The sequence below is a fragment of the Benincasa hispida genome, chromosome 11, assembly GCF_027475165.1.
Source record: "Benincasa hispida cultivar pf3 chromosome 11, pf3_genome.v1.1, whole genome shotgun sequence".
NCBI lineage: Eukaryota > Viridiplantae > Streptophyta > Magnoliopsida > Cucurbitales > Cucurbitaceae > Benincasa > Benincasa hispida.
In genome coordinates, this window is record NC_143488.1 from 64,814,825 (window position 1) to 64,841,639 (window position 26,815).

The following is a 26,815-nucleotide window of genomic DNA, read 5'->3' on the forward strand; positions in this document are numbered from 1 at the left end:
CATATATAATTACTTTATATATCAAAACATTCGAAAATAAACCACTCACTATCAAGTTTGTCGCTACCTAGGGGTGGGGAAAAACATAAAAACATGGAAAGCATGAGCTAATGCCCAGTGAGTGGTAGTTTAATATAAACGTAAGTTATCACTTTCTAAATCATCAATAAAGTTTATCAAATCATTCAGTAAACCATTGAACAAAGTATAAAAGATTCAACAGCATCTCAAACACGTGCTGATGAAAAATGTGGCATGATCAACTCTCATAAGCACATTATAAAGCATTCAGTCGTTATCAGAAAACCACACTAACTCTGTACCCAAATACTCGTTTACAATAGCGGTTTACTCTGGACAAAGAATGCCCCCCGCGGTGTAAACCAAATCACAAAGTCATATGTGCACGCAGAGCTGCCTCAAGGCTAAGCATAAATACACACCACAGGCCTAAGTTACTCTGGACTCCCCAGTATACTCTGGCCACATCTGACCCCGGTGGTAGCCCCCTGATAGCCTGGATGGCGTTACAGGCGCAAGTTCCTCTGTACTTCCCGGTATACTCTGGCCTCATCTGACCATGGTAGCCCCCTGATCGCCTGAGCGATGCTACTACTGAAACACATTCAAGTAGCACGGGAAAATAACCATCTCTCGGGTACAAGAGTTAGTAGTTTGAAACCACTTTCACAAACATTCAACATTTTTAAATTCAACATCAAGAGGTTTTCATATAAAACAATACAAGTCACAATTGTGTAAACTCTGGTTCCAAACTACATTCTGATAAATCAAGATCGCATAAAACTCTCGGGAGTTTAGAAATCACGATCTAAACATTTTTTAAATATCAATAAAGTAAAATAGATCATGCCATCACATTTCATAAATCATAACATACTATAATATATAATTAGTTTCTATATCAAAACATTCGAAAGTAAACCACTCACTGTTAATCGGCTCCTGCTCATAGGGTTTCTCCATCTCCCGTTCATCCTGGAATTATATTGATAATCCTCTAGTTATCCTCTACATGACCATAATCCAATTATTTGAAAATTAATCTTCAAGTATAACCAATTTCACTTAAACTTTTTTCCAAATCCTTAATTTGATTCAAGGTAAAGTTTGATTTGTAATTTGGTCCTTCAATTGCTCTAAAATTAACTCAAGACCTTAAAATTAATCTTCAATAAAAACTAATTCTATTCCAATTTTCCATAATTTTTCTCATTAATCCTAATTAGGGTTTACTTCAAATTAACCCCTTAATTAACTTCATATTTGACTTAAGATCCCAATTTCTTCTAATTTCAGGTTTAAGGTATCATAATAATACCAATTGGATCCCTAATTATGCTTGAGAACACCTTAATTGATTTTCCAACTTTTAATGACGGACAATAGATGACAGACAGGAGTCAAACCAGGAAAGTCAACTCTTTCTTCAACCTCTAGCCCAGAAATTTCCAAATTTGGCCTCTATTTTTCCGGTGAGCGTTTCAGACTTAAATTCATTATTTTCCGGACATTTAAAGCTTAATCAGCATATACAAACCTTTTACCCATCCTCTTAATTAACTTACCTCAAAGTTTGGACGTCCGAATTGCCCTAGAACTCCTGGAATCGACCAAACTCTCCATGGTACCCCTGTTTTTCCGGCGAGAAGTTGCAGAAATTTTAGAGCTTAAAATCAGAAATTCCAGCCAATAACGATCCAATAAATTACCATATAACTATAGAAGGACCTTATAAGTAACTTACCTTTAAATTTGGAGCTTCAGGTTAGTCTCTAACTCCACGAATTTGCTAAAAACCCGAGCATCCCCTGTTTTCGCGATAAATCTAGCGCCACTATTTTTCTTCGTTTTCCTTACTTCGTCGGCCAAATTTCTCCAAATCAAGCCTCCTACGAGCTTCTGATTTACTTCCTTTTTAATTTTCCTTCATTTTGCCCAATTTTTCTTCACAAGAACGACCCTAATTCAGAAACAACTTTTTCCTCTTCTTCGGTCGGCCAAACTCAAAACAATTTGAAATTCCCTTTTTCTCTTCGTTTTCCAGCTTCAATTTCCAGTTTAACACGTGCCCAGATGATTAATCCTTAACCTCAAAGCCATCCAATGAGAAATTTCAATAGGAAGCACCTTAATTTTTCCAAAATATCTCAAATTCTCTTTTTTCCTCTTCCTCTCGATTTTCCTATTAATTCACCAATTTTCAGTCAAAATTAGCTGTAACGTCCTCTAAGAAAACTAACCTCAAAATTTCAGCTTCAAATTCGATTTCTACTGCTCGAAAACTTCAAAACACTCAAGCCTGCTCAGACTGTCCGAAATTCAGTCTTAATTCGACTTTTCATTTAAATTCCTTTAATTTTCAGCTAGTTTTGCCCAATAAGTCTTAAACAAGCCAAATTTACCTCTAAAACTCAAAAATTATAAAAATTTCACCACTTTTCAAATTGTTGACCCATTTTTTTACTTGAGTTTGACCATTTGACCGTTGACTTTTACAATTGACTTTGACCTGTCCCAAGCATGCCAAATTCACTCTTGAATGTCTTTACATGCTCAACTAGTTCATTACCCTCAAATTATTCCCCGAGTTCTTACTTCCTCTTCCTTAATGAAACAAATGTCAATCTAAATATTTTTATTTTTAATTATTAATCTTAACAAGAGATCCACATCAAACTTTATCTCAAGTCCCCGAGTTCAATCTCAACTACGTGCTTCCTAATATCCCAAGAAAAAGTAGAAGAAGAGAGGGCTTACAACAAACGTCTGAATGTATAAGTTCTAAAGATTCTTTCGCTCTAAGACCTTTTACTGAAAAAGATATTTTGGTCATTTTTCCCTTAAGAAATGATTCACAAGGGAGTAAAGATCTATCTTCTAACTGATTTAGATAACCATTCTTTACCAATCTCTCAATCCTATTGAGATTTATGTGACCAAATCTTAAATGCCAAAGATAGGCGTTAGAAGAAATCATTCTTTTATTATTTTGAGTTTTTGTCATTTTAAACATCCCTTTTCTTATGTGACCATATTTAAAATGGCCTTTGCCTCAGTTAGTTTTAACACATACAAGTTATTTTCAAATTTAGTTGTACACATTTGAACACCTTTTGAACTAATGAACACTTCATTTATATCAAAAGTGATTTTATACACATGTTCCAGCAAACAAGAAACAGAGATTAGGTTCCTTTTCATTTTAGGTACATAATATACATTTTCAAGTAAAAGGTAGAATCTCCAAAAAATAACTTGATATCTCCCACTGCTCCTGCTGAAATAACTCACTTGTTCCCACCTTGAAAGTCATTTCATTTTCTGATAGCTACTTTCAGGAACCAGTTTCCTGTAAGTAAGTGCAAATATGATTAGCGACGCTTGAATCTAGTACCCAGGTTAAGTGAGAACTTTCCACTAAACATGTTTCTATTACAAGTAAATCGAATTTACCTTGTTTTGCCTTTTTAACTTTCTTTTCTGCAAGATACTCAGGGCAATTACGTTTCTAATGCCCGTCAACGTTGTAATGTTAACATTTTCCTTTTGCAGCTTTCTTCTTGCTTTTATTAGCAGGAGATTGTTTCTTCCCTTTTCCCTTTTTCTTCATCTGGATACTTTTATCCTTCGAAGATCCAGACTTTTTTTCAGAGGATCTTTAACTAAGTGAAGCACCCTTATGAAATTTCTTTTAGGAAACAACATTCGTTTCCCATTCCTTATTTTTCATTAAAGATTGAAAAGTCTGGAGTTCATTGAGAAGAGTCGTTAAGTTGTAATCAATCTTATTCATTACAGCATTCATACAAAAAGTTAGAAAACTCTTCAGAAGAGATTCCATTATCATACTCACTTGGCTCTTCTCATCTATGATAGTCTCGTTTGCCTCTGCAATATTGAAGTAAACCATCATGTCTAGAACATGTTCTCCAACAGAGGTCACTTCCCTCATACCCGAATTATAAATGTATTTGATAGCATCATGTGTGCTGATGAGGACGGTTGTCCAAACATCCTTTGCAATGACTCCATGATCTCTCTTACAATGATCATGGTTTCATACTTTTTTAGTAAGCACATCAGATATGCTTGCCAAAATATAAGCTCAGGCTTTTTCATTTTTCTGAACCCATCTATCATAGCCATCCCCAACGTTTTGGGCTGCGTTAGGATTGGGAAGAGAAGGACGTTCCTCTGCTAAAATAAATCTCAAATCATCAACTAATAGTATTGTGTTTATGTTCGACTTCCAATTCGAATAACCCACTCCATTGAATTTGTCGGAAATTAAGATTTGTATAACGAGTTTGACATGCTGAAACATAAACAAATTCTATAAGTAAATTGCATCTAAATACAATTTTAACAAAAGTAATAAACTACCCGTATTTTTTTATTTATTTGTAATGATAATTCAGTGAGTTAGAATAGATGCTACTGGGGGACAGTCAAATACTCCTTCACTAAAGCAAGACATTCTTGACTAAATACTATATTCAGAATAACTCTTATTCCTATAGTCATTTAGTTACTGTTTTCAGCCAAGAACTTACTAACACTTAGTAATTCTTGTAAGTGTGACCCTCCATTTTCATATTTCATAGAACAGTATGAATATGCCCCCAAATAGGAAGACAATGTTCACATCGAAACTAAGAAACCTTATTCATTTCTGAAGTTTGGGTTACTCCGAATCCTATGTTACAACCCTCCAAGGGGATCGCCACAACAACAACTAGCTAATGCCGCCTAAAAACAACAACAGACGCAACATAGAAATCTTACGGTTTAAACTAATGGAAGAGACAGTAGGATATGTTGACACATTTCTTGCACCCACTTACTATGAACTACTTCCCCTATTCATTTTGTTATTGACCCCCAAACACTTTCTGAATGGAGTAGTCGAGGTAAAATTGACACGAAACCGAGCATGGATCTCACAATGTGAACTCTTAGGGACGCAAGAGCTAAGAATAATATATCGTATATATTATTAATCTCCCAGTGAAGTGTTATAACTTATTGAGTATCTTTTGTACTTAGGTATATTTCGGCTAAGAAACATCCTAAGTCTATGTGATTTTCCAAATATAACTCTTATATTTAGATTTAACCTACGATGTCTAGGTGATAAAAGCATTTTATTACCTCATATCGCTCACACAAGCTCATAAAACCGGTTAACAACACTCAATTATTCGGCCATAATCCACAGGTAGGAGGTGTTTTGCAGACCGTCAACTTAAATACTCCAGCCTTATACAAGATTATATACTAGTTGAGTTTGTAACTGTATTTTATAAGATAGTGACCTATTTTAACTACTAAAACAAGTTGTTAATCTAAGTGAGCATGCAACTTGTTTTTGTTATGGATTTTAATGTCTAACATAATTTTTTATAACAACTTATAAAACAATAGACATGCTTCCATCCATAACATTCATCAAAGGTATTCAAGCTTTAATATAACACTTATATTAAACTTCAAAAATCCTGATCATGCATATTATATACATTATAACTAATTTATAACATATATCAATGCATGAACCATGCTTTCCTATGGTGGGATTTTAAATCTACATGGCATACAATATGCACATACATGTTTAATTTAAATATAACATACAACACACGTATAAGATATTTAAACAGCACTTGATATGGTTCGACTTTGGCATCCTAAGCAAGCAATAACTAAATTATTATATTAATAAATTAAAAAAATTTTAAAAAGCCTCTGGACTGCTCAACCATCTCGAATTGGACCCGAACCACCCAAACTGCCTGTCCAAAGCTCCAAAAGAGGTTGAACTGGTCCAAAGAAGGTTGAACCGGACCCCCAGGCCACTGAATCGGTCGAACTAGACTGCTATCGCGAACCATTTCACGGACGTGCGTGTTTTGGGCTAGGATGAGTAGCGTCGCAATGCTCCATCCTAGCATAGCAACGCCACAGGTTCCATGAAGAACAACGTTGTAACGCTATCTGGGCAACATCGCGATGCTGCCTAGCAAAAGTATCTTCTCCAGTTCTTTCAGCTGAGCTTGCTTGATTCAATCTTCAAATACAACCTAGTTTCAACTCTATTGACTCTTATAAAAAACCAGACCCTTCATCAAACATTAAGACTCATCAACCAAGAACCAATTACAATTTTAATACTTGAAAAAAATAGAAATCTAATGCCAAAGTTGATTGAAAAACCATATTAGTCACCAACACATGCAATGCTAGAAATTCACCCACCAAACTCAAATTAATGTTAATTGAGTGCTTAAATCATGCTCTGATACTAATTGATAGAATAAATATATAAAATACGGAAACTGATAGAATCAATAAGCACTTTAATTACATTTAGTTTGAGTTTAAAAGCATGCAAAGACATATTTTCAAAAGGAAGGTTTCACAAGAAGTTTACCTTTGTTGAAACTCTTCAAATCCTTATTGAATCCCACAAATTTGATGTTCGAATCAGTAGTAGACTATCAAAAGAGTCTTCTCTACTATTACCGGCCTTGGATTAAGTTGTGGAAACTCTGAATTAAGTTGAGATTAAAAGGGTTTGATGGAGAGTTGAGAGTGAAAAGAAATCTCAGAAAATTCCACTAAAATTCTGTTGTGTGAACTGAAAAAATCAGATAATCAAGCTTTTATTAAGCTTAATCGTGCAAGCACTACACTCATTCAGCAAAGTGACACCTCAAAATGCACTAAGTGAATGACCTAGTTGTCAAGAAATGGAAAATCCCACTAAAACTCAAATGTGGGACTTTTCCACTATCTAATTTAAAATTCAAATTAATCAAAATTAATTTAAATAATAAACTCAATTTCTAAAATTGAATTAAATTTGAGAAAAATATTAATTAATTAATTAATAATAATTTAATATCAAATATTAGATTAATAAAAACACCTAATTTAAACATGAATCTTATTTATGTAATCAAAATTTAAATATTTTAAACTCTCCACTTTACGTTTAATTTCAACAAATTAAAACTTTTAATTGTATCGAATATAATTATCCAAATCCTAAAAATTGAATTTGAACATTTTAAATTTTTTTTTTTAAAAAAAAACCCTAATGTCTAATTTTGAACACTTCAAAATTTGCTTAATTATTCTAATCCAATGTGTCAATATTTTACGAGCTAGTAAAGGGACATTATGGACCTACAGATCATGAGATCCAACGATTTGAGATTAACCGGTTAAACTCTTTAAGCCGAGTCAATCAAGATTCGTTAACCACCAAGACATTCCACTATAGCTCGATGGTTGCACTCTCCTCACTGTAGATATATTTTCTGTCCACTTGATTTAACCATAATCAGTAAGTCTATCCTTCACAGGTCATTCGCATTTACAACTGGGTCAAAATTATCGTTTTACCCCTGTAAATACATCTTGCTCCTTAAACTCTCACTGATCCTCTATTAAACAACGATTTATAGTCCAACTAATAAACCATGTCCCTCTCGGCCATGAGAGGGCGGGGTCCCTTTGTTTAAGACTAGGAATCAGTACTTAAGAGAACAACCTGTCTATTAACCCTAAGACAAGTAGGAGTGAATTTCATCTTGTAGGACTATATCCCTAGCTATCTATCTGGTCTTATCTAAAAATGGGAGACTTGTCGAGCGGTGCTATTGAACTACTCTCACCTATGCAGATCAAAGGATAATCTTGAATAAACATGAGTTCAATTAAGATTGAGTTACCTTAGGTCATCGAATTGAAATAGTCAGTTTTAATAGTGAACAGTCGTTATAAAGAAAAGTGACTATTTTGTGGTATGGTTTTATGCAAAACTCTTTTGCATAGGATGCTTCTACTTGTATGTCTCTACATGAATGATTTTAGGATCACGTCATTTGTATCATTACACAAAGAAGGCCACATCCATATTGTCCATAGGATGAAGTACCCAATCTCATCCGTATACTTATAGATCTTATTGGCTATATACTATAACTTGATCCTCTTTTATGTTTCTACATAGAGTTACAATATGAAGTACCCAATCTCATCCGTATACTTATAAATCTTATTAGCTATATACTATAACTTGATCCTCTTTTATGTTTCTACATAGAGTTACAATATTCATGCAATAGTCATGGATTCATTTATTTTGATTTTTATTACTTAATGCAATTTCAATAACACTTTTATTAAATAAAAACTTCAATAATACTTTCATTGATCAATAGAATATATTTCCATGATTATGAATTGTGAGTTTTTAGGACATTCCCAACATTCCAGTTTCACTAACAACTCTTTCTCTTCTTGCAAGGCTCGAGAATCGTGCTCTAGTAGTGCTTTTTCTCTTAACAAGGGCACTACTCTCATCATACAGTATCTTCTTTAGATTAAACTTGGCCTCCTCTAGACGTTGGTTTTTACTTGTTTGAGTCGAGTGAAAGGAAAATGATGACTGAAACTAATTATACTTCTCTACGATTCGAAAATATTTATATACGAGGGGAGAGGTTGGCACCACAAATGTCGAAAATGGCTTCGATTATCTCATGAGTTTATTTCTCTAGACAAAGGACCTCATCGAGAAGGGTACACATGCTTTTCTTATGTGCAGTCTCTCAAATGGCTAAGATCGTGTGATATCGAACATCAGAAACTACGTCGGTAGCACAAAACTTGGATACTTCAGAAACAACCAGGTGTGCCATTTTATTCACATGTCTTGGGAGCTCCTTGGTCGTAAGAGGACAAGCCAGAGGTGAAATTGTGCCAATAGGGGGCTCAGAGCTACTAGTACGGACAAATGCAGGTTCACGGCCACCTGAACTTACCAGGGCTTTTGAAGCTTCTCCAGGTTGTAAGACTTTCTCTACTAAAGGCACATTGGAGCAACCAGTTTCCTTGATTATGGGATTTGAAGCCTCGACATTTCCAACATATACTGTCTCTTTGGCATGAGGGATGTCATCAGAGATAACATGAACTTGATAAGGTTATTGCACAGGGTTCACTGGCAACACTTCAGAAGTATCAATTCTCTCAGCGGTTTAGTCAACAGCAAAAGGCCCCATTAAAGATTCTTTGCTTTATGGCTACACGATTCTTTGAAGAGAGTTGTTTAGGGGTGACTACAAAAAAGAAAGGAAAAAAAAAGTGTAAACCATATAGTCAAAGAAATGAGATGAGAAGATTTTAGGGGGGGGGGGGGGGAAGGAATGGGCAATATACCAATAGGTTGAGGACTTTAGGACCATTTGATCGTTCTGATCCCTCTAAAAAAAGTCATTATCCAACGCCTTGTGTTTCTTGAAGGGTCTTTTCCAGTGATGATCACTAGTGCTACTATGATTATCCTCTTTGATTGGGTTTGAAGCATCTTTCTACAAGATCATCGTTGTCTCTTCAATCAAACAAATTTGTTTGTCTCCTTGGATGGCCACTTTAACTTTGGGTAGTTTGGGTGGTGTTGAAGGAGGAATGGCACTGGTCACTAAATGGTGTCGGTGTTATCTTCAAAGTAATTTTTGTGTTTCTTGGTTGGGTTGGGTTGGGTTCATTTTTTAATAAGGGTTATTTGGGTTGAAGAAATATACAACCCAAACAATTGGGTTAGTTCTAAAAGTCTTTCAACCCAACCCAACCCATAAACACCCTTAATTCTATAGTCCGAGCATTCCCACATTGGGAAGATAGGTAACCTGATCGCATGCTAGAGAAATAACTGGACTTTAAGAAAGATAGATCTCTGCCATCAGTCATGCGCTCGTGCCTACTTCTATTTTCAATATTCACGTGCCATTGAATGTTGGCGCCGCTATGGATCAGTTCCTGTGCTTCGTACTCGTCAAAGTAGATCGAGCCACCTTCGTTAGAAAAGTTGGTCATTTTTAGACCCCGAATGGCTACAAGGAGTGGGGTAATGTCTATTAAAATAGTGGGCTAGCCAACCGTGGACATAGAGCATAGGGAAGTGAAAGTCCATGTGTCCAATTGGGTTAGAAGCCTCCGTTATCACCCTAGGCCGTGGTATATATTGGCCAAGACTGGAACAACAAGAATATAGACAGTCTCTTAGCCATCAAGCTAGGAATTCTAAAAACTCCAGGGTGAAGGTAACCTCCCTGTTGTGGGAACACAGAAAGACATAACCAACAAGATAGAAAGGCGGCCAAATATGTTTTATCCTTCAAGCCGTCTCCTATCTCTAGCTCCGCAAATAGCATATTTTCCCTGCTCGACCAATCTTGAAACGTGATCTTTGTACCACCAGGATTTTGTGTAGACCGGGAGTGAGAGGCTTTATTTTGCTTCCGTGTAATAGGCTTATCATATCTTCAAGCCCCTAGAAACACAAAAGAAATCCATAAGCTAATGGACACTAAGGAATTGTTCTTAGAATGTGTCGTGCGATTTTCTCTCTGCAAACACACTATTGAATAATATGCCTGAAAAAAGTGTTCACAGGTTTTAGACAGATACATCTCTTTGTCATGATAGTTAGTTAATTCTTTAAGAGAAGGAATCACCTCCTCATAGAAGCTTCCCCTGATGGGAAGACCCCGAAATGACCATAGGTCCCATAAAGAAATCGATAATTCGCTTGCCATGGTATGATAAGTGTTAGTTGAGGGACATCAAGCTTCACAAAGGACTTAAACTACGTCCCTATTACAATCTTTGTGTACAGAGAAGCCATCACTGCGCCAAATAGACTGACATTATAAAGGAACCACTCATTTGGTCTGACTACAAAGTCAAGCCACTCCCGGTAGTAGTTGGTAAAATTGAATTCTCATATTAAAGACAAAACAAAAAAGCAAAGAAGAGAAAAAAAGAAAAAGAAGATAAAAGAAAAAGAAAGAAAAAATCGTGAAAAAAAAGAAGAAAAAGAAAAACAAATAGGGAAAAAGAAGTGGAAGAAAATAAAAAAAAAATATATATATATATGTACAAAAACCCGTGAAGCAAGAAGAAAAAGTGGGGGGGGGGGAAGAGAGAGAGAAGAAAAAAATTCAGAAAAGAGAAGTTAAGAAAAAAAAGATAAGACAAAGAAAAGGGAACCAAAATGCCCATTTTTTTCCTTTCCTCCGTACCGCCGCCACCCTATCTTTCTCTCTCTAACCGGCGGTTCACTCCTCTATCACTCATACTTTCTAACTCCGGCTACGAGCCAACATCCACCATCATCTGCGGCAGACATCGCTGCCCACTGTCACCGTGATGTTTAAAGATGAAGATTGTAAAAAATAAATAAATTTAAGGAAAGAAAACGACAAAATACGAAAGCAAAGTCAAGCAATTGAGTTTTCGACAATGGCGATACTTACGACGGCGGAAGAAGTCGATACTGTCATCGCCCAACTCCGATATAATGGTGCCCCACCTATCCATAAGCAAACGAGAAAAAACAAAAGCAAAGTCGAGCAATTGAGTTTTTTTACAATGGCGATGCTTATGGCGGCGGAAGAAGTCGATACTGTCAACGAACGCCCAACTCTTGTATAATGGTGTCCCACCTCTCGTGATATATATATATATATATATAAGAGAGAGAAGGAAAAAGATGAGGTGAGGAAAAGAGAGCAGAAGAAGCCAAACAGAAAAAAAGGTGGAAGAAGAATAGCAGAAGCAAAATAAATAGATACAAATAATAAGAAAAACACCACATGAAAAGAAGTCCTTTGCCAATGAAACCTATCGGATGATGGCGTTGGAAGAAGGATAGAGTATATGTAGAAGATTACCAAGGAAATATCTTTTGGTACAAATCTCAACCTAATTTGATTTCCTTAATGTTTGTCAACTCCAAATTCTGATTTTTAGTTGATTTTGGATAGGGGTGTTAAAAAAACCCGATGACCCGAAAAAATCGAGCAATCCAATCCAACTCGTGTGGTTTGATTTGTATCAACTCATTTGAGTTGGGTTTGGTTCAAATAAATGAAATTTTTATGGGTTGGGTTGGTTCATGAGTTTACCTAATATAACCCAAACCAACTCGAATCAATCCAAATTTATTATTAATTTAAGTATATATATTACTTATAACACAATTATTTATACATATATTGATTTTAATTTTATTTAATTCTAACATTTTTTGAATAATTTATTATTTAACAATTCTTAAAAGTAGTTTCTTTGCACTTTAGAAATAAAATTTCCACTACAAAAATTGAAATTGAGTGGTTAATCTTAATTCAATATATGAAAATAATTAAACTAGATTTTTGCATATTTATGTTTTGTTTCTTTTTAGAACAAAATTTTATATAAATGACCCGATTAACCCGAACCAACCGAACCCAACCCAAATATTCCATGGTTGAGTTGGGATGGGTTTATTTTTTAATAAAGGTTATTTGGGTTGAAGAAATTTACAACCCGAACAATTGGGTTGGGTCTAAAGTCTTTCAACCCAACCCAACTCATGAACACCCTATTGGACATTCAAATTTCTATTTGGCTTTGATTTGGACTCAAATTGGATTTGGAGAACTAAAATTTGATGATATTCCCAATTTTATCCCAAATACAGATTTTATCTCCAAGTCAAATTAAGTTGCAGATATGACCTACAATTTATCTTAAATTTAGATTGAGGGCATAGTCTAGATTTTATTTTAAGGTAAAACAGAGTGAAATTCAAATTTCATCTCTAAATTTGATATATCAAATAAAGCCAAAATCAAGAATAAGTTACTTGTATCTTGGTTTCAATTTTATTTGAAATTGAAATTTGATCATATTCTAAATTTTATCTATAGTTCAAATAAGTTTAGCTATTATCCTTAATCCAAGTCAAATTGGAAGGTAAAAATTTCACGAAATTTGGCTATATTTCAAATATTTTTCAAAATCAAATTTAAATCGAAGATAAAATATCAAATTGATGTAAAATTCAAATTCGTACATCTTCCAAGTTTTATATTAAATTCACCCAAATTTAGGTTCCTATCCTTATTTTCAAATCAAATTGTGGATAAAATCTCAAATTAAAATTATACTATATTCTAAATTTTATCCCAAATGTGAGTTAAACTTATGTACTAAATTCATAGTTTGACTGACAATTAAGATCAAATTCAATAATATATATATTCGAATTTTGATTCCAACTTTATATTTTTTTCAAGATTCATCCACCCTATGTACATCAATCTCGAAAAGGGGCATTTGTTTAATGATAAATTTTGGACTAATCACAGATTATCACGTCCGGATGAAGAAGTTCCAACATCAAATTTGGGACGAGTTGACATGTGTCACAAATTGAAGTTGTAGACAAATTTCAATGACGCCACGTGGTTTCATCATGATCTTGAATAAGATAAGATTAGTTTGACCCAATTTGATATTATTTGGGTTAAAGTCCAACTAAGACAAACAAAAAAAAGGGGGAAAAAAAAGTTGAATTTGACCCAAACGTTAAATAAAGTCCCAAACCAATAAACTTGGCCCAAAGGCCAAACCCATGGACCAACCAAATCCAAATCCAACTAATTGGGCGCAAGATTCATGAACCAAGTCTAAGCCTACAAGACCCACCAGATAACCCTATAAATAAAATAGAGGAATTTTACATTCCAAAAAGCCTAGAGATAATTCACCAACAAGACTCTACAATTCTGAAGCTGCACACTTTCTTGGACACACTTTCTTGGAGACATAAGTCTTTGAATCACTCAGAAGACTCTACAATTCTGAAGCTGCACACTTTCTTGGGGACATAAGTCTTTGAATCAGGGATCAAGTGTGAATCAAAAAATCAAGTATTAGAGATCGAAAGAGATTGAACCACAACGCATCAAATCAACATCTACACCAACACAAACTCAAATTCAACTCCACGAGACAAGTTTATCTGTAAACCTCGTGCGAACAGTAATATAGTTAATATAAATATTTATTTTTATAAATCAATAATAATCAATTAAAATATTTACTTAATTTATTTTTACAATAAAAATATGATAAATAAATGCAATCATTTTTCCATCGTAAATCATTAATTAATTAGCCAATAATATCTTAAATATATCTAAATAGTAAACTATGATTAGTTAAATTTAATTAGTACCAAAATTGACTTCTTAATAATAATAATTGATTAATTTATTATAATTTGATTCTTCATTATGAACATAAAATCATTATTGATTATTTAGAATCAATTAATTATTTGTTGTTGATTAAATTTAATTAATTAATTAATTATTAATAAATCATATTTTTTTTGGTATTCTTTATTAATACATCATATTTTTATATCATATTTTTACTTTTTATATAACATATTGTTTATTAAAATATATTTTTTCATATTATTTAATTAAAATTAAAATTACTAATGTTGAACTTTATTCGATATACAAATCCTTAAGTATTATACTATAATTAATATGACGTTCATTAAATATATCAATGGATTAATTTTAATTATAAACGACTCAATTTTAAAATATTTATAATTAAAGTTATTATTAATTCTTAATAGATTAGTTTTTATCAATACATTGAAAGATATTTATTGTTTAATTTACAATTACATAAGATTTTCATGCTTAATTTCATAAATTAAATACGAACATAATTTTTGTTCATAAAATTCTAATAGCATTTGTAACGACCCTAGTTTCCTACTACATTCTAGGATACTACTTCATGCATAGGCTTAATCGTACAATTTCTTTTAAACCATCAAATACAAGAGCCAAACTTTTATTTACTAATGCTCAAACGAGCAAAGATATGAAAACATAATTAAATAATAATAAATAAACTAAGGCAACCTAAAATAAAATAATTTACTATTCGGGGTACCCCTAAACTCTACTAAAAACAAATGAAGGAAATTAAATAGTCAAATAATAAAATTGATATATTTTGTATAAAAGTGTAAGACTCATAACTCCTAAACCAGATTTCAAAACATGATACTATATGCGGAAGTAGAATGGCCAGGTGAATTATCAAAATCTTAGGGCAACCAGCAGTAAACCACTTACCTTAAACTGTCCTAAAACGAGACCTTAAGACAGTGGGTTGCCAAAAGGGAACCGACACTTACCCCGAACAGACAAAACGGTTGGAACCACCGCGATCCACGGCAATCCAAACCAGTGACAGGCAGACAGATGGCGTGGCTGGAAACAACGCGGCTCGCGACTTCAATGTTTGGTGGCTTCGTCTGCGTCGGGTCGACGGACAGGCTCACGACTTCAACGTTTGACGGCTTCGGACTCGGTCGACGACGAAGATGAGGGCCTCGCGAACGCCGACTTCAATGGCTTCGTCTGCGTCGGGTCAAGTGGCAGCGCAGAGAAGAAGAACGATCGGCGAACTCGCGCGGCTGACAACGGATCTGAGCTCGACGGCGCGGTCGACGCGGAAACGACGATCGGCGAAGAGGCTTGGTTGACGGCGAGCGGCAGCGACTGGAAGTGAAAGAGGGTTTTCTTTTTGCACGCATCCCAAGTACCCTCAATTTTTATAACCTACCTCCATCTTCCTTTTCCCAAATTAACCATTTATTTCTTTATTTTCTTTCTTTTTCTTTTTCTTTTTTCTTTTTTCTTTTTTCTTTTTTCTTTTTTTTGAACTTTGGGGCGTCATACTCTTCCCCCCTTTAATAAACTTTCGTCCTTGAAAGTTCTAATCGTGGAAGAGCTTTGAATGCAGTGCCCTCATCTCGTCCTCTCGCTCCCAAGTTGCTTCCTCAAACTAATGATTCTGCCACAAAACCTTCACCAGTGGCACCTCCTAGGTGCACAAAACTTTCACCTCCCTAGCCACAATTACGCGGGCTTCTCCTCGTAACTCAAGTTTTCATTCAGTTGCAAAGGGCTCAAATTCCACCACGTGAGACGGGTCCGTTAAATACTTCCTCAGCATGGAGACATGAAATACATTATGGACCACGGAGAGAGACAGTGGCAAGGCCAACCGGTAAGCCACATCGTTGACCTGCTCCAAGATCTTGAATGCCCCTACAAAACGCGGACTTAGCTTACCCTTCTTCCCATTCTCAAGACACCCTTCATCGGCGCCACTTTCAAGAACACCTTGTCACCTGCTTTGAACTCCAGATCTTTACGCCTAACATCCGCATAACTTTTCTTTCTACTCTATGCCGCTAGCATTCTAGCCCTGATCTTCTGCATGGCTTCATTCGTCAACTCCGCTAATTCAGTCCCCACCAGTTTCCTCTCCTCAATCTCACCCCAGTAAACAGGAGACCTACGACCTCTGCCATAAAGAGCCTCAAACGGCGGTGCTAATGGTAGTCTGATAACTATTATTATAAGCAAACTCTGCCAAATATAAGTGGGAGTCCCAACCCCCTGAGAATTTCAACGCACAAGCGTGCAACATGTCCTCCAATGTCTGATTTAAACGTTTTGTTTACCCATCAGTTTGTGGGTGAAACGCTGTACTGAAGTTCAACTGCGACCCTAAAGCTGTCTGGAGGTTCTTCCAAAAACTGGAGGTAAAACAAGGGTCCCTATCGGATACAATTGACACTGGCATACCATGCAACCTTACTATCTCCTTCATGTATAACTGAGCCCATTTACTTACCGCATACGTGGGCTTTACTGGAATAAAATGTGCCACCTTGGTGAGTCTGTCTATCACAACCCAAATCACTAAGAAACCTTTCACTGTCCTGGGCAACCCTGTAATAAAATCCATAGCCACGCTATCCCATTTCCATTATGGCACATCCAATGGTTGTAGCAAGCCTGCTATCTTCTGCCTCGGAACTTTCATCTGCTGACAGACTAAACATCTACTGACATATTCAGCTATCTCCCTTTTTATATTGGGCCACCAGTAATACCGCTTCACATCTTGGTATATTTTGATACTACCTGGGTACATCGAGAATGGAGAGTTATGAGCTTCTACCAACAGTTCCCCTTTCAAGCCATCATCTGTTGGGACGCACAACCGTCCCTGATATAAAAGACCCTTGTCCACTAACACAGAAAATTCACTTGCCTGACCCGACCCTACCTGACTACACTTCTGAACCAGGTTGGGATCACCCTGCTATGCATCAATAATTCGCTGCCTCAAGGTTGGTTGCACTGTCGACTGGGCTAGCTGCGAAGTGACTTCCCTCACTGCCACCGCAATCTCTGCTTATTCCAGATCTTTACATAACTGAACCTGCTTAGTGGTCAAGGCGGCCGAATGAGCTACCTTTCGACCGAGGGTATCGGCTACCACATTCGCCTTACTTGGATGGTAGAGGATCTCGCAATCATAATCCTTTACTAACTCGAGCCACCTGTGCTGCCTCGTGTTTAACTCTTTCTGGGTGAAGAAGTATTGCAGACTCTTGTGGTCGGTGAACACTTAGATCTTTTCCCCATACAAGTAGTGTCTTCAGATCTTCAGGGCAAACACTACCACTGCTAATTCCAAGTCGTAGGTAGGATAGTTGCGCTTGTGGTTCTTCAACTGACGGGAGGCATAGGCGACCACCCTACCATGTTGCATAAGCACACAACCCAAACCCTTCTTAGAAGCATTACTGTAGATCACGAAGTTCTTGGAGCCGTCTGGTACAGTGAAAACCGTGGCTAAAACCAACCTCTGCTTGAGGTCCTGAAAACTGTCCTAACAAGCTTTGCTCCAAACAAACAAAGCTCCCTTCTTGGTTAGCTGGGTCAACGTCGTGGCCATGTTGGAAAAATTCTCTACAGACCTACGATAGTATCCAGCCAATCCCAGAAAACTACACACCTCACTGACCGTTGTAGGACGGGGCCAATTGGTAACAGCCTCAATCTTAGCTGGATCCACTGAAACCCCGTCCTTTGACACCACGTGCTCAAGGAAAGACACCTTCCATAGCCAAAACTTGCACTTATAAAACTTTGTGTATAGTTTGTTTTCCCTCAGTGTTCCTAGGACCTTCCTAAAATGTTCCTCATGTTCCCCCTCTATCTTGGAGTATACTAAAATGTCATCAATAAAAACGATTACAAAGGCGTCTAGGAAGTCCTTGAACACCCAGTTCATCAAATCCATGAATACCGCCAGAGCATTGGTCAGACCAAAAGACATTATAATGAACTCGTAATGCCCGTATCTAGATCAGAATGTAGTCTTCGGAATATCACTGTCCCTGATCCTCAACTGATGGTAACCTGATCGTAGGTCAATCTTGGAAAATACGGTAGCACCCTATAGCTGGTCAAACAGGTCATCGATTATAGGAAGTGGGTATTTATTCTTAATGGTCACCTTATTCAACTCCCTGTAGTGTATGCATAAACGTAATGACCCATCCTTTTTCTTCACAAACAACACCGGTGCACCCCACGAAGAAAACATTGGGTCGAATGAACCCTTTATCAAGAAGTTCCTGCAATTGAACCTTCAATTCTTTCAATTCTGCCAGAGCCATTATGTACGGAGCTTTGGATATAGGAATAGTGTTCAATAGTAAAATCAATCTCCCTTGGTGGAGGAAATCCCGGAAGTTCTTCCAGAAACACATCGAGATAATCCCTCACAACTAGTTCAGAGGTTAGTGCAACCTTGGTTTCCCTTGTGTCAACTACACTAACCAAGATACTCCAAACACCTTGGTTAATCAATCTCTTGGCCTTAACCGCTTAAATCACCTTGGGGAAAACTACTGTCCTGACCTCTTTGAACTTAAAGCTGGCTTATATAGGGGGTTAAAATTCACCTTCTTACGAGAACAGTCTATCCTAGCATGGTTGGTATCCAACCAATCCATGCCCAGAATTACATCGAAATCACGTATGTCTAATACTATCAGAGTCACATCAAAGGTGCGGTTTACTATTTCTAACTGACATGCTTTTATCTTTTCACTTGCTATCATAATTTCTCTTGACGGTGTAGACACTGACAAAACATGGCCCAAAGGTTCCAAAACTAACATGGCACGCTTTACGAATAACGAATAAATGAAAGAGTGCGATGAGTCAGAGTCAAACAACGTCAAGACATAGTGTCCCAAGATTGAGAGCGTACCTGTCACCACTATTCCCGAGTGCTCAACTTCCCGGCGACTGGTGACATAGACCCGACCCTGCTGCTGCTATCGATTTGAACTACCCTAAAACGAACTTGGGGGCTGACCCCCACACTTCCAGAACTACTACTGGGGCATTGGTATGCCATATGCCCTATTTGCTTACATCTGAAGCATGTTCTTGTGTCAATCAGACAACATCCTCAATGACGCTTCCTACATGACTTGCATACCGACCTTTCCCTCCAAACTCCTCCTGAAGTCGTAGCCTATCGTTTGGCATGCCTTACTGACCTGTTTGTACTCTAGACCTTCTGCGGGGGTCCCGGAGCCTTCTACTTAACCTTCCTCTTCTGGTCGGGGCCCGGTTCCTCTGTTAAGGACTTCAGGAACTCTATCCCTGAAGGACAACCCGTGCTGTCGCTTGGAAGGCTGCGGTGTAGGTGGGAGGCTCCAAGGCTTGCATAATGCCTCGCACCCTGTCTCAGAGTCCTTGTACAAACCTTTCAACCCTATTTGCTTCGGTAGACACTAGGCTAGGTGCAAAACAAGACAATTTGTCAAACTCCTCTTTATACTCTTCTACTGTCATGGTTCCTTGCTTCAAGTTCATGAACTCAACCTACTTGTTGTACCTCACATGAGCAGAGAAGTACTTCTCATAAAACCACTCCTTGAACTGATCCCATGTGGCTTGCCCTCCACCGGCTTCTATCATTTTCTCAGCCGAGTGCCACCAGCGCTTGGCATTGTCGATGAGAACGAAAGCGGCATACTGCAGCTTTTGCTCCTCTAGACACCTCATGTATTGGAAGATCCCCTCAACAGTGGACAATCACAGTTCTACATTTGTGGGGTCTTTCAGGGATCCATTAAACGTCAGGGGATCATACTTCTTGAAATCTCGCAGGTATCCAGCTTCCAACGAAGGACCTGCCACGATCCGACTCGTGGCCCTATCCTGATTCTGAATTGGTGGTAACAGGATTGATGAGGATGGCGCCTGCTGTGACTGTACGTGTTGGGCGATCTGCTCGGCCACCATGCCCCTTAGCTGTCCCACCACGACTTGTGTGATGACGTTCCCAATAGTTGTAGCCATAGCCGTATATTCTACTGGAATTTCTAAGGACGACGGTCTTGGTGGGGGCACAGTCGAAGCTCGAGGCCGCTTCTTGGTCTGACCCTCTGCCAGGTTGACCTAGAGGGATCATGAAGTGGTGGGTCACGCACCTCTTGGCTCTGCACCTCGGGTTCTTACAGGTCGAGGTCCTGCTCTCCAACTACCTTCCTGCCTCGACTGCCCCTTCTTCTAGGTCGTGGTGTCATACCTGGTGACCACACGTAGCACTTTAATACACACGAGTAGGGTAAACCATCAAACGACAGCACACAAGTAGGATTTCATGTATATATATATTTCCCTAAAGGTTTTAAAACAACATACCTGCTGGTTGACGACAGAACACAAGTAGGATTTCATGTATATATATATATTTCCCTAAAGGTTTTAAGAATTTCATTTTTTCTTTTTGCACGCATCCTAAGGACCCCTAATTTTTATAACCCTACCTCCATCTTCCTTTTCCCAAATTAACCATTTATTTATTTTATTTATTTATTTATTTATAACTTTGGGGCGTCACAACATTTTCTATGCATAACTAAATACAGTTATTTTTTATTCCCATATATCCTATTCTCAAGCATATTTTATTTACAAGTACCTTTGAAATCTTAAACCAAATGACTATTATTCTCATTCTTTTTTTATTTTTTTATTTTTTTTAATTTTGAGTGTAGTCAATAAATTAATCAATTAGTGGACCAATATCAATGTAACAAAATCAATATAACCATTTATTTATTTTAATAAAATAATATTAATTTATTAAAAATTTACTTAATTATTTTGTAACAAACAACAAAATTGTTAAATAAATGTAATTACTTATTTACATTCACTATTAATTAATTAGCTGACAATATCTTACATATATCTAATTGGTTAATTAAGATTAGTTTAATTACATCAGTACAATTTTTTCTCAAAGAGAAAGTAAAAAATTCAGTTTCAATAATTATAATGAACTCTTCGTTGTCCTTTTTTTTTTTTTTTTAATAATTTTTTAAATATCAGTTTTAATTAAATAATTAATTATTAGCATATATAATTTCAATACATTTCCCTAACAGTTCTCTTTCATCATCCACATATCATATTTTATTTTATTTTTCTTATATTTACTTTTTCAAATATATTTCTTTATATTATTTAATTGAAACTAGTTGATTCTTGTTTAATATCGAACTCTAATAAACTAAAATTAAATAATCGACTTTAACAAATATTAAATAATCGACTGCAATAAATTAAAAATTAAAATATCTATTATATTAAGTAAATAATCATAAACTTATTTAATTCATTTTTATTGATAAAAATATATTAAATTAATGTACTTAAGAACGTGTATTCACTAGAGTCAGTACCATTCAAATTAACTTAGTAGAAAGAAGTATTATTCTTTTAAGCGTACTTACAATCAAGTATCTAATTTTGAAATAATTATTTTACTATTTACTAATTAATTTATTTGAGTACCTGATTGATTTTGTTTTAATCTTTTCACCATTTCATTAACTATTCCATTAATGTCATACGAGTTATCCAAATTAATTTCATAAAAATCAACACAAACATAAATTTTTCTATTTTTTTCATTTAAACAGATAATTCGTTTCACATTTTAATTTATAACCAAATACAAACTCAAAATTTTATAGGATAATTGTAATTGGTAACATTTTTAGGAATAATAACAAAATGTATAACATTATTTAAAAAATTGCAAATATAGCTATCGTTGATAGACTTTTACCAGTGATATAGTCTAGATTCCTACCAATAATATGGTCTATTACTGATAGATTGTTTATATTTGGTTATATTTGTAGTTTTTTTTACATTATGTTATATCTGTTAATATTTTGGGTCTAATGTCTATATTTGCAATTGTCCTTAATTTCTAATAAAATCTTATTTTGAGAGACTTTTTTTGTACCTATGATCAAAGGGTGTTTATGATTGATGATGTGTATCGTAATCTTATCGCGATGGTTATGCCATAAAGATGTTTACGGCATTGGAGTTATAATACACATGTCATTTCCAATACAATATATTAAAAACGATATTCTATGACGTAATGAGAAGGTTATATTTCATATATTTATAAGGAGTAGCTAATCAAAGATATGAGAGGGGGTCATCATACCAAAAAGGAAAAAAAAAGCTCCAATTTATTTATAGGATGTGGAGAAATTGCGCTGTTACGCGCAACACTTGATCGCAAGTTCCACAGAACTTCAGTCTACAAGGCTCCCTCTCTCCCATTCCATCTCATAAATTCATAATTTCCTCAATCAGAAACAATTCTTTCATTCGCCAATTCGATCCTTCGTCTTCGTTGAGATAACAAAAGAAGCAAAAACCCTACCTCCGACCTGCGATTTCCCACTGATCTCTGCTCTTCACCAATGGAGTTTTGGGGTAACTTCCTCAATTCCCTTTACTCATCTGCTTTCTTCGATATATATTTTTTTTGTTTCCTCTGCTCTTCTTCTTCATTGGGTCCTGTTTAGGTATTCATACGGTAGATAACAGTAGAACAGTACATTAGCTTAAGGAATGAGCGGTCATTTCCCCCCTTCTTCTGGGTTTAGTTTAGGCTACCTGTTCATGCACTGGGTTCTTGCTATCATTTAATTGTTAATGCTGTCTTTTCATGTCGTTGCAAAGTAAAACATGGGAGTATATTCGATTTTAACTGATATTGTGTTGTATTAACTTCGTCCCACTTGAAGTTTTTTATGTGGTGCGAATTTGAATGTTACGATACTGAATGGAGAAGATACTTGAAACGATTGTAGATTCGCTTCTCTTTACAAATAGTGATGTTGGACGTGGGTTGTTTGAAATTTGATGTGCACGGTTAATTTACATGGGTTCTGTATATAGGATTAATTTGAGCTGCTATTGCCGCCTGATGATTTCAGACTTCGTAATTGTTTGTTGCTTATAACTATCTTGCTGGAGATGAGAGATCAACAAAATAGTTTCTGCTGGAATCAAGAGTGGTTTGTATGCCATGTGCTCGGTATTTCCTAGTGGATATGTTGGAGTCATGTGCTCAGTTCTCTTACATGTCGATTAACCTAGTTGAAGCACATTAGTATATGCATGTTCAATTATGTGGTGATTCTACGTTTTCCCACGAACTAGTGTTATTGTTATGTCATGCAGGTGCTGAGGTTAAAGCTGGAGAACCTCTCTTGGTGAGTCCCGGAGAGGAGAAGTTATTGCATCTATCGCAGGTATCATATGTGAGCTAGTTTGTTGATCTGTTCGTAAGAAATCTGTAGGGCAGTCATTGAGTTATATATTCTCCACAGGCCTGTCTTGGAGAGTCCAAGAACAAAGGAAGTGAACAGGTTTTCCTATATGTCAAGGTCGGCAATCAGAAGCTTGTTCTGGGGATACTATCCTCAGAGAAATTCCCACAAGTGTCGTTTGATCTGGTGTTTGACAAAGAATTTGAGCTATCTCATAATTGGAAAAATGGAAGCGTGCACTTTACAGGATATACGAGTTTCCTTCCAGAAGAATATCCTTTCTCTAAATTCTTAAGGCCCATGTTGATTTGGTTATTGGTTTTTAGTTTTTAAAAATTAAGTTCATAAACACTACTTCTATCCCTAAGTTTCTATGTATTATTATCCCTTTCAACTAGAGTTTTCAAATACCAAGTTAAGTTTTGTAAACTAAAAGACAATTTTTAAAAAATTTGTTTTTTGTTTTTAGAATTTGACTAGGAATGCAAGTTTTTCTTTAAGAAGGGTGAAAATCATAATTGAAAAATTAGGAGGAAGCAAAAATAAATTTAAGAAACAGAAAACTAAAGACGAAATTGTATCGAACGGGCCTAAATAATTTTAGTTTTATTTTTAAACTTAATTTTCATACTATTTAGTTTAATTGCTTGATTTGCATTTTCTGTGTTGTTTTCTTGACTAGTTTGAGTTTTTTTCATTGCCACGGAGGAATCTTCTTGTAAGTTGTTTCTCAATGTGTTGTCACTGGTACTTCCTTTTTATTTTATTTTTGAACTAATTAATAAGTGTTCTCGATTGATGCTATTTTTCAATTTCAGATACTGATTCGGAAGAGGGTTTTCCTCTAGCTGCCATTGACAATGGTGATGTTTACTCTCGAGTATTGCCATCTGCATTTGTCATTTAAATAAACTTTGTGACATAGGCTATTATACTTTGGTGCAGGAAAGCAAGAGCTAGAGACTAAGAAAGATGCAAAGCCTGATACTTCTGGAACCAAGAAAAAAGTGCAGATTGTAGAACCAAACAAAGGTGGCTCTAATTCAATTATTGACAGTAAGAAGAATAAAGACAGTTCTGATGAAGATGATGACGAGGATGAAGAGAGCACGGATGATGAGGTACTTGTAGATGTTGTTTTACTTCTAAGTGTGAAAAATTATTTTTGAGAATACATGAGACAAGGAAGGGAGCAAAACTAATTAATTTAGCTTTTCTCATTTTCATTGTTCGAAGCAATATAACAACTTGAAATCAATAGCATTTTGGCTTATTAGGCATATTACTTTTACATCTCAATAATTCCTTCACATCCAAAGGGGCATCATAATAATAGCATAGCTAGCCTATTAAAAAAGACCTGCCATCCGAGTGCTCTTTTTCCACAACTTGGATATTCCCTTACGTGGAGACAAACATCATACCTCCTAGACAGTTCACAGGTTCTTCATAAGGCACTATGCACATCAGAGCACTAGAGCTCCATGCTTTCCATGACAAGAAGTTTTTTTAATCTTGATTAGAAGAATGGCTATTCTTAAACAAATTTATTATTTTTATTTCTCTTAAAAAGATGTAGGAAAACAAAATCAATTTTATACTTCTAAATTTTGGGGTTGCATCAATTAAAACCCCCAAGTAATAATATTATCAATTTACTTTCATAAGTGAATCAGTTTAAACCTTCTCTTAGTGACTTGTAACTTTTCACGTTATGTCAAGTGCGGTAGTTTGACATCTGCTATCTTTGTCCTGTACAATGGTCATAACCACTGGAGGATTGTTCGTTCTGAGCTACTTGATATTCACAATGATCTAAGGCATATAAGGAAATTAGTATCATAGGATCTACTCTACCAACATGGCCATCGAACTTCAACTTTCTTTATCATCTGCGTTGGTTTCCTTAGAATGCAAATGAAGGTGAAGAAGATGATACTGATGATGATGAAAATGAGTTTTCTGGAGTTGATAGTGAAGACTCTGATGAGGAATCGGACGACAGTTTGGAAGAGGACGAGCAGACGCCAAAAAAGGTACAAGGCTGCAATCTTTCTCTCATTGTTGTTATTATTTTTGGGTAAGGAACCAAATTTTAATGGTGAGAAATGAAGTGAATCTTGATTGCGTTAAGCTAGATGTACTTTTCCCTTAATTGCTATTTCTTAAACAAATAATTGTTGGAACCCTTGAAGGCTGAAGCAAGCAAGAAGAGACCTTTAGATTCTGCTAATAAAACGGCTGCTCCTGATAAGAAGGCAAAACTCGTCACTCCTCAGAAGACTGGTTTGTTTCTTTTGTATTGCCTTTATATTGCTATATATGTGAAGTCGACCTGTGATTCTTATCATATTAGTTTTTCTTGCTTGGAATTCATGTTGTTTCATTCTTGTTATCCATAAGCATACTTTTGGAGGGGTTCAAATTCTTGAACTCTTAAACAAATTGCTAGGAATGGGAATTCTATTTTAAAATTTGAATTTACTTTTTCATTTTATATTATATATTTTTGCGACAGATGGCAAGAAAGGCGTTGCTCATGTAGCTACTCCTCATCCTTCAAAGAAGGCCGGGAAAATGCCCGCTGCTAATGACAAAAATAAACAGCAAACTCCCAAATCAGCTGGTGGCGCATTCCCTTGCAAAACTTGCAACAGGTAACTCTTGCTGCCTGTTTTTCTAACTGCATGGGGAATTAAAATTGCTAAACTTCAATTTAATCGCGGCAATAAACTTCATTGAAGGACATTTGGCTCAGAAACTGCGTTACATTCCCACACAAAAGCTAAGCACACAGCCGAGAAGTGACCGGATCAATATTTTAGGTGGAATATGCTGGTTTCATTACTGTGGGATTAACACAGCATGGATCCAGCTCAACCTGGCCAGTATATTAGATCAGAATTACGATACTGGATGGTTGTGAATTTTCTACCCCCCACCCTCTTGAAGTTCATTCTCTAAATATTCTGGTGTGATTTCAAATGTTATTATTATCATAAGCTTTAGTTCCTTGTGAAGGTTCCTTTCCGACATTGCGTGTGCTGTAGAATTTTTTTAGATCCAGTAGAATATTGTTTAATGTTACTTAGCTGGAGTTCTCTTTATTATTGCCTTCTCTCCTGTCCTTTTTTCTAATACAATAGTGGGATGAGGGGGATTGAACCTTCGATCTCTACGATGCAAGTTTATGTCAATTATTGTCGAGTTAAGCTTATTTTTGCTCGTCTGGATTAGCTCTTGATCTTAGTAGTTGGTGATAGTGATAGAAAGTTGGAGAGTTCTATTTGGACGATCAATTTTCTTAGGCTTTGTTTGATAGGAGGCTTTTGATGAAGACATTAGAAACGTCACCAGAAAGGTTAGTCTTGCTCA

At 36.0% G+C, this 26,815-nt stretch overlaps 1 protein-coding gene and 1 long non-coding RNA gene across 3 annotated transcripts; one reads left to right on the forward strand and one right to left on the reverse strand.

Annotated features, from left to right (window-relative positions):
- Positions 1-13,364: 13,364 nt before the first annotated feature.
- Positions 13,365-15,529, reverse strand: LOC120091616 (uncharacterized). Its single transcript, XR_005485754.2, has 2 exons — positions 15,095-15,529; positions 13,365-13,888 (listed from the first exon to the last, which is right to left on the reverse strand). It is a non-coding gene; the product is annotated as an uncharacterized LOC120091616 (long non-coding RNA).
- A 6,780-nt stretch (positions 15,530-22,309) lies between these two features.
- Positions 22,310-26,547, forward strand: LOC120091519 (histone deacetylase HDT1). Of its 2 annotated transcripts, none has more exons than XM_090307614.1 (10): positions 22,310-22,598; positions 23,352-23,422; positions 23,501-23,712; positions 24,139-24,158; positions 24,259-24,303; positions 24,386-24,561; positions 25,351-25,476; positions 25,636-25,726; positions 25,959-26,097; positions 26,185-26,547. In XM_090307614.1, exons 1-10 carry the CDS (start codon positions 22,586-22,588, stop codon positions 26,246-26,248), a joined length of 957 nt encoding a protein of 318 aa, XP_090163740.1. In that variant the 5' UTR covers positions 22,310-22,585; the 3' UTR covers positions 26,249-26,547. The 2 variants fall into 2 exon arrangements, with proteins under 2 accessions (XP_090163740.1, XP_038905525.1); XM_039049597.2 differs by having other exon boundaries at positions 24,145-24,158.
- The last annotated feature ends 268 nt before the right edge of the window (positions 26,548-26,815 follow it).